The sequence below is a fragment of the Tasmannia lanceolata genome, unplaced genomic scaffold (assembly GCF_043159265.1).
Source record: "Tasmannia lanceolata isolate RefF3 unplaced genomic scaffold, GAP_Taslan_0.1 ptg000016l, whole genome shotgun sequence".
NCBI classification, from domain to species: domain Eukaryota; kingdom Viridiplantae; phylum Streptophyta; class Magnoliopsida; order Canellales; family Winteraceae; genus Tasmannia; species Tasmannia lanceolata.
This window is the reverse complement of record NW_027518693.1, coordinates 17,358,757-17,368,251: the sequence shown is the minus strand read 5'-3', so window position 1 is coordinate 17,368,251 and position 9,495 is coordinate 17,358,757. Positions and strand designations below refer to the sequence as shown.

Sequence of the window (9,495 nt, the reverse complement as noted above, 5' to 3'; positions counted from 1 at the left end):
GAGAATCAATGCTGGTTCATACTATATATGCCAACGAATGTGATTCCCTGATGCCTCTTGCTAACTTGTGTCCCCTGCAGTGTTTTGGGGGTGAATTATCTAGGGTCTGTTTGGATTGCAACACAAGGACTTCATCGATCCGAGTGGCTTAAAAAGGCAAATCAATAATTTGTGTTCTCCTTTCTCTTATTCGATTCCAGTTTAGGGTTATGCCAAAAAAAAGGTAAATCAATAATTTGTCTAGTCCTTTCTCTTATTCGATTCCAGGATGGGAAGGTCGTCAAAGGAAAGAGCAGGGAAGGGAGGAAGAGATAATAAGGCCAGGAAAGGAAAGGGGAAGGGAAAGATTTTAAGGAGAAGCCAGGTTCCTGTTGGGATCTGAGATCGCAAAAGTAGTTTAGGATTTGACCTCTTGGTCATATGAGGATAGATATGCCACGGATAAGTGAGGAGATTGTACAACATAAACTTCCCTTGGTACTAGGGGCAAGGCTGGAACTCAGAAGGATGAAACCCAAGTGGGCAGATTTCAATATCCCAGTTTCACTGTTTCAAATGCCAGTTTCGGGAGAAGACTGCTAGCAGGACGCCTTGATAGGTCGTCAAGCCAAACAGCCCGTGCCGAACAATCAGTCTGATACGACATGTGTTTCTGAAAAAAATGCATAAATTAGAAACAATATCAAGGCCCATTTGATAGATAAACCACCCGTATGATGTATTACCATACTTAGACAGTAATTCAAACTACCTATAATTCAAAACAGAGTACACAAATTTAAGTTCGGATCAACAGCCCCAAAAAAAAGTAACAAAAATATGCAATGTCGCCCGCCCCAAAAGAGCATGAAGTTCCTTTTGGTTACTCAATAAGCATAAGGCAATACAAGCTGCATTCATGCCCAAGCCGCTTGGGCGACATGGCACGGCAACAAAAGATTGACATGAAGGTTCATAGATTCAATGGCCCCAAATAAATACTCAAATTGCTCACCCTCACCCAAAGATCTCTTAAGGTGTTCTTTGTAAGTAGTAAAATCTCTATATCCATCACAATGAAATGGGCAATCCTTTTCAAAGCAATCATCCACACCATCCTATGGTTTTGTTTGTCCTGAAACCACTTTCTGAAGGCTCTGGTTCTGGTTGAGGTGGTGGTTTTGGTTCTCTGGGCTTTGCAGGATCGACAAAAATAACCCAACCATCCAAGTACTTTGCATTCATCCCCTCCCGAGCTCTTTCAGCTTCTTCTATGTTCACATATCTGACAAAACCAAACCCCTTCGACCTTCCCGAGACCCTATCAGTTATAACTTTTGCTGCAAGTTTGTCATGGAATAGCATCACTTACGGATCAATATCCATAGACCAAATAAGAATAATAAGATAGTGATAAAGAAACAAGGTAAAAAGTTCAGATACCTTCAACAAGTTGGCCAAAAGAAGAAAATGCCTCTTTCAGCTTTTCATCAGTTGTTAATCTTGATAGGCCTGCAACAGTACGTTGCAATGATTAATCTATGATGAATGGTTGTCTACTAGTGTCTTTAATTTCATACAGTGCCTCTTCTAAGATTAATATTTTTCATTTTCCCCCTGGCTTCTTGCTATCTTCAAAAGAAATAAATTTTGTGTTCCTCATCATGTTTGAAGTGATAATCAAACTCGCATAAATCAAGGCTGCCTTTGTTGGCCAAGTGATTTGTCCACTACATGATGTATTTTCCACACCGCCTTCCCTGCTTCCCATAATGAGTATGATTAAAATGAAGGGAGAATATTTTTTCGCAACCCAACCACCCCCCCCCCCCCCACCCCCCCAAATACTGTAGGATTATGCACCCTCCTTGTAACGTGAATTGTGGGCAGACTTCAACATTTTTTGACGTCAAATCACGCTAAAAGGGGGGTGCATAGTCCTACAGGGGGGGCGAAAAAAATCATCGCCCAAAATGAATCATCTAGTTTAATTTGTCTTGGATATATGTAAAACCCAAAATGAACCAAGATTTAATTTGTCATGGATATAATAAAAAACCCAAAATGAACCAAGATTTAAATGGCACTAGAACAAGTATACCATCAGCCAAAACAAATTGCAAAAAGAACAGAAAGCCCTATTTGCAAAACTAGATTCAGGTACTACAATCTGCGTTCAGTTTTTACTTCTAATACTGAATTGGTTCAAATCAGATAGTTTCACCCAAATCTATAATGCTGAGCAGAGAAAAACCACACCAATATTGTCTTTTTCACAAAATACAACCCTCACAAAAGATGATAAGAAGCATCTACCACTGTGCCACATTGTTCGCAGTGAGTTCCCTTATCACGGTTCTTTTTTTTTTTGAATGGTCAAAATTTCATTCATCGGACCGAGAAGGTCAAAGAAGTACATTATGTACAAGAGAAGAAAAAAATAGAATAGACAAAGCAAAACAATCAAGGAGGAAGAAAATCATTTTCGCCAAGGTTTCCAGATGAACACCCCTTCTAGCAAGATGGTCGGCCGCCCCATTGGCCAATACCAGTGGACCCTATAATCTCTCTTATCTCATTGAAATAATCAGCAAACCGCCAAGGAAACGGATGAGAGCCAGCGAACCACGTTGATAGAGTCACCTTCAATCACTATACAATCAAAATTTTCCCCTTCGAAAATTTTAATCCCTTGGTGAACCGCCCTAACTTCCACTTCATTAGAATCAGTAATACCCCAAGGACCCGCATAACACCATTTAATCACACCCTTTCATCCCGCAACACTCCTCCAACGCCGGCCGGACCCGGGTTACCGAGACTAGAGCCATCGAAGTTCAATTTTATAAAACCACCCTCTGGTGGTTCCCAAGACTGAGAAATGGGAGAAGCTATGTAGGAGCTAGAACATACTTCTCTCCAACCGAAACATAGATCGTAGCTGGAAACAAACTTGAAGGAAGGGAATTTGCCCAGAAAATAGTGTGATAACCACTTCTCAATTGTGATTTATGATTTAGATGAGGTGAATTTCAAATCATATAGATAAGAAGGATCTGTCACCGTGCCACATTGTTCGCAGTTAGCTTCCCTTATCACAGTTTTACTAAGCCTACAACGGAAATAATTTGATAGCCACTTATCAATTGTGATATTATAGGAGGTGATTTTCAAATCATATAGATCTCTTAGAAAATCTATTTTGAATCCACAATAATCCACCTTTAGGCAAAGAAACTATCAAGTGATTGTAATTATAGCTGATTGCACACCCCAAGGAATGTGGCAAATAGAAGAGGTTCAAATCATACTGAAAACAGTCGAAACCACCCAAGAAATCAATTCACTATCGACATTTATATTTGCATGGTTTGAAGTGCTAAAACCTTTCCCACTTGGGCTGCTAATGCTTTTGAGTTCGAAGTAGCAGAAACATGACAAACACAAAAGTGTGGTACAGCCTGTAAGCATGCACAACAAGATGCAAGAAGAATATTGAAGAGGATGAAAAAGAAGGTAAAAAGCAAGAAATTCCAGTCAAGAAATAAATTCACAATCAACAAAATCCTTTTTAACTCACATCCAGCATTCCCTCTATTTATAAGCCTAGACTCATGAAATTCCTTCTAACCCAAATAAGTGTGGTGTATTTCTAACTATAGTCAACTTCCCAAAACTAATAAAACCAAAGCAACCCAACTGCTTATAGTTTCCTAGACCTTACACGGTAGCAATTTACATGAGTATTTATTCTTCAGAGTGCCCCTTATTGCTATCTGTGCCGATTCCATTCATATTCCATCCATAACCTTGCATGCTGTTTCCAACATTTACAGATTATATATCTGTTTATATGAAAAGTCATCACCCATTGAGTCAATATTCTCCTCGGGTTGATACTGGCATGCGCGTTGATTAATCCAATTGGTCAAGTCCAGCCATGTGGAATGATGGTGGCACCATAGAACCTACCATAGCTGAACAAGCATGCACTCCACCTGCCATTGATACCCAGTGAACGGGGGTTTATGGGTTCTATTTCATGAAAAGCTCAAAAAAAAAAATGCATGGCACATTGGGGCTTACATATGCAAGTCCCCAACCGTAAGACATGACTCTCTTTAACTTCCATTATGATCAACTGGATATCTCTCATAAGGAATAGGAGGAAGTTTCGACGATTTATTCCAGGAAATAATACTCAATGCAAAAAAAAAACAATATTCCTTTTCTATCGAATCGATCATAACCACTACCAAAATTCCATGAAATTGAGCACCATAAATAGTAACTAACGAACAGACGTGTGATCCCTCAGAAAGGCATCGGGATCCCTTTGGGGTAAAAATAATGATTTGCTAAGATGGGTATCGATTCATTTGTATGAGTATCTATTTGATATATTAACCACATGACAGGAACCAGATTAGAACTGGTGACATGGGGATTTTGAGTCCTCTGCTCTACCAGCTGAGCTATCGCGACCATCCCCGATGCATCATCCTACTAGGGGACTTGTGTCTGCCAATTAAAGGAAGTTAAAACGGATTTGGTCATGGTATGACTCAAATACCAAGACCGAGAGACTCATTTTGTCATTATAAATTCATTTATACGTGAGATCACATACCATTCACTAAGGCATGCACATGTTGATAGTTTACGAGCTTTAACTAAGGTGCAGACCTTGTCCACGAGCGTTTTCACCTTGCCATGGAATATAGGGGCCCAAAGCTGAAGTGAAGAATGTATATTTTGGGTTTAATCTTAAAGTAAGGGAACTCAATATGGAGAGTTGATTGTTGTACCCAATTATATAGTTTAGGTCTGTTTCGTTGATGGCCATGGTGTACGACAGAAGGATAGAATAAGTATTTAGCTAAGCATATTAGAATTGTGAAGTTGATCTGATGACCAAAACAGCATCCATGCAAATGATTGCATACTCCAAACACAGAAAAGGTGTTAAATGTCCAGTGATACTTAGATGGTGTTAATAGTCTATTTATATAACAAGGAAAGCTGATTTCCATATGGTTTAATGAAAAGTGCCCAACTGATTTGGACTAATTGGTTGTGACAATCACGTGATTTTAATAGATTGGAATGTGCATATGCATAGCTGATTGTCTGTGGAAAAGGGAATTTTATCAATCTGATGATGCTAGGAGCAGATTTGACAAGTGATAGAATTTGAGAAGGGGTATGAACTATAAAGATAAAAGAGTATGATGCAATTCTGCCATCCTATAATAGATGAAATTTTCATGTGAAGAAGCTACTAGGTTTTTTTTTTTCAAATGAGAGGGAAAAAAAGTCGTTCTAGCAGAAGAGAAAGTGTGAAAATGATGTGGGTGGAAATATCACTCTCCTTTAAAAAGTCATTCATGTGAAGAAGCTACTAGGTGAGTCCTTGTTTTAAGAATTTTCTTAGGGTGCTAATGATATGGCGGATTTGTTAGGTAAGTTTGATAGGTACAGGTGTCAATGGACCCAGACGGTCCGATGTATACAAAGGATCCGAACATTAATGGATAGGATTTGGGTATAACAGGTGAATCCGATTGTAGTCCATTTGATCCATATCCTAAGATCCAAAATTATTTTGGTCCATGACCCAAACGGGATGGAGCACCCTAAAATTTGAATGGAGGGCTCGAATGTACGATAATACCCTTGACAACTCCTTCAATTATGTGTATCTACGAGGGTTATTTTGTAATATTTAAAAACCCTACTCAAAATCACAAACAACAATTCATTTTCCTACTTTTTATATTATGTATAAATATTTTTATGAATTACATATGAAATTTGGTACTTACTAAATTATCATACATGCCCCCTCCCCAGACCCGGCAATGGCGGGAGTCTCGTGCACTGGGCCGCCCTTTTTAACTAAATTATCAGACATGCGGGACAATGCATGTCACTATGTGTTTGATGCTTTTAAACAATTATGGATGGTGTCTTGCTTATGTGATGGTTTCCAAGTGTGTATTTGTGCTTATTCTACTATGGGAGTTGCTAGCAACCATCGCAGAAGGCATTTTGCGGATGGGCTGTTGCATGTGAGAGCAGCCACAAAAGGTCACTTTTCAGTAGATTTTGTCTTATTCATTTAATTTATCTGAGGTGGCTCATGTGAGAGCAGCCACACAACCTCACTTTTCAGTAGATTTTGTCTCATTCGTTTAATTTATCTGAGGTGGCTGCTCTCATATGCAACAGCCCATCCGCGAAATGCCTTCTGCGACGGTTGCTAGCAAATCCCTTCTAGTATTTCCTAAAGTTTCATCTTTAAATTCTATCAATTGCAATGCTTCCACATGTTTCCGGGATTTTACAGGATTTCCACTAAATTTTCCAACCAAAACCGAAATGTTTTCGTTTCTATGGTGACTGAACCAAAACCAAAAATGAAACCGAAACCGAAATTAAAAACCTTGCCCTTCACTAATCCTAAGCCCTACAAGTGTAAAACAAAAGTAGGACATAGGACACTTCGATGGACAGTCTGATTTGATTGTGACCTAGACTCAAAAGCTAAGTTTCGGAAAGCACTCCAAAAAAAAGGGTCCGGACAATAAGGGATCAGAACGGATCGTGGCTAGGACATGGGTGGATCCATTGGCTCCCTCCCTCCCTCCCTCCCTCCCTCCTCTCTCTCTCTCTCTGCTTCTCGTCTTCTCCGTCTTTTATAATAATGCTCTATGTTGTTTCTTAAAAGAGAAAACACTCATGGGTAACGGTAACAGCTAGTCTGCTTGGAAGTGATTTCACGAGAACGGATTCTACAACTTTGATATTTTCTCCTATAATGAAGTACCAACACCTGCAATTGATCACACTCATCTTTTGGAAAGGAAGGTTTTGTGTTCCAATCTAGCATCGTTTCAGTTATTACAATTCATCTCTTTGTCATTTAGTTCATAGTTTCAAAACTCCCACACATCATCGTGGACTTCCCCAAGTCCAATCCCTTTTATCTTGGCCGCTTTCTTGTCCAGGTCCACGTTTTGGCCTTCAAAGTCAATCAAAACTCCTTTGACTCCCAAGTTATGAGTGCGTCAACCGAGTACCCAGCCAAGTCAGCCAAGTACTCAACCGCATTGTGCCGAGTCGGCCAGGATTTGCTTTGGTCGCGTTTGGACCGGCAACCATTCGGCCTCACCAATGCTCCAACTTTTCAAGGGTTGATGAGCGACATTTTCAAACCTCATCTTCGTAAGCTTGTCCTTGTATTCTTCGATAACATTCTTATTTACAGTAAAATTTTAGATGACCATTTTGAGCATTTAAGGGCAGTGTTGAGGATCTTAAGAGACCATTATTTGTTGGCCAACTTCTCAAAATGCAGGTTCGGTTGCATAGAAGCCGAATACCTTGGACATGTCATATCAAAGAATGAAGTGGCGGTTGACCCCTCTAAGATCCAATCAATGTTGAACTGGCCGATTTCTAAAACCTTCAAGTCTTTGAGAGGTTTTCTTGGTCTCACGGGGTACTATTGCAGGTTCATGCGTGATTATGGCAAGATCACAGTCCCCCTTGACAGCCATGTTAGAGAGACTCATTTCAATGGACAAAAGCCGCCAAGAACACCTTAGAGAAGCTTAAGAATGCCATGGCAGAAAGTTCAGTTTTAGCCCCACCTAACTTCTCAAAGCCTTTCACCATTGAATGTGATGCTTCTGGCAATGGAATTGGAGCAGTCTTGATGCAAGGAAGACCTTTAGCCTTCGTAAGCCAAGCTCTCAAAGGCAAGGCCATCTTCCTCTCCACTTATGAAAAAAAAAAAAACTTTGAGCCTTTTAGCTCTTGCACTATCAGTTAAGAAATAAATAGAGCACTATCTAAATTGGGCAACCCTTTAAAATTAAGATTGATCATCAAAGTCGTAAATTCTTGCTTGAACAACGTATCGGCACGCCTGCCCAACAACACTAGATTACCAAATTAATCGGCTATGAATTCACAATCGAGTACAAAAGTGGCCACAAGAAGCAAGCTGCAGATGCACTTTCGAGGCGGGATGACGAAGAATATCACTTATTCTTCATCTCTAGACACATTGCTACCTGGATTGAAGAAATTCAGGCTAAGTAAAACCGAGAACCTGATTTACATCGGTTAACGGACCGATTTATGAAGACAGAGCTTGATCACATTGGCTCCTATTTACCAACCACCATGGGCTCCTATTCTACAATGGCCAAATATGTTTGGGTCCTCAAACTCCCATCAGATATCAAGTGTTGCAACAACTGCATGGTAGACCCACCGCTGGGCACTCGGGCTCCCATAAAACCTTGCAATGAGTTCAATCAAATGTCTATATGTCAAAAAGTTTGTTAAAGAATGTGATGATGAGCAGCGAAACAAGTAAGAAAATGTTGCCCAACCAGCCCTGTTGCAACTGCCACCTATACCCAATCAGGTCTGGACCGAAATCAGCTTGGATTTCATAGATGGGCTTCCTCTTTCGCATATGTTATAATGGTGGTGTGGACTGATTTTCAAAGGATGCTCATTTTACTCCACTTTCCCACCATATAATGCTTGCTATTATCCCTCATTTTATAACTTGATTATGTTTTCAAATTACATGGCATGATGAAGTCTATAGTTAGCGACCGCGACTCCACCTTCACCGGTGCATTTTTGCAAGAAGTAGGATATATTTTACAGATTAGAGATTTTTAGGCAAAAAATCACAGAAAAGGAAAACATAATATGAATCATAAGAGTCACAGCAAGATTTTCACCATTTATACTCTAACAGAAAAACACAGGAAAAGAAGAAAGGATAACAAAAGGGAGATGATTTTTTCGCCCCACCTATAGGATTATGCGCCCTTTTAACGTGAATTGAAACATTTGCTCTTAGGGTTTAAGGTTAAGGAACGTACCGCTAACGAAGAGTTTGGGGGTGGGCAAGGGAGAGTTGGAGTTGTGACGAATTGAAGTAAATGGGATTTGGAGAAGAAAGGAAGCCCTCGAAGATCCGTTAATTAGACTCCGAAAACCAGAAGGCAGGGCCATGATTAGAAGCCCCAACAACTCAGACCAATATCGGAGCTTTGGCACCCGAAAAATCAGAGTCGAGAGGGTGTTGCTTTTTTTTTCTCAGCGTGGGTAGATTTGGAGGTCAATAAAAAGTAAAGCCCTAACTAAACCCTCGACAACGTCACGCTGAAATGATCGCAACTGTTCGTTTGTGGGCCCACAATTTTAAAGTACGGTTGGACTTGATCGGACGATCACTAGCCAGTAATTAATACCTTGATAAAAAAAAACAATTGTGGAGTAGTGGGTTGGGATCATCTGAGATTATGTGTGGATCCACCAGATAAACGGGTCAGATCATCATGAAGTGCCACGTGTATGTATAGTGGATCATTCCAGTTTACCCAAGAAAATATAAACCAAGCAAATGTTCGGCTTTGATTTTTAATGAGGAATGGTAGAATCAAGGGTGCCCTTTGCAAAAATCAGCTCCAAGGGCACCCCTGT

At 40.1% G+C, this 9,495-nt stretch overlaps 1 protein-coding gene across 1 annotated transcript; it reads right to left on the bottom strand.

The window, feature by feature from the left end:
• Positions 1 to 649: 649 nt before the first annotated feature.
• On the bottom strand, positions 650 to 9,133 carry LOC143848466 (RNA-binding (RRM/RBD/RNP motifs) family protein). The gene is made up of 3 exons (XM_077357418.1): positions 8,892 to 9,133; positions 1,423 to 1,491; positions 650 to 1,319 (listed from the first exon to the last, which is right to left on the bottom strand). Exons 1-3 carry the CDS (start codon positions 9,022 to 9,024, stop codon positions 1,084 to 1,086), a joined length of 438 nt encoding a protein of 145 aa, XP_077213533.1. The 5' UTR covers positions 9,025 to 9,133; the 3' UTR covers positions 650 to 1,083.
• Positions 9,134 to 9,495: the final 362 nt, after the last annotated feature.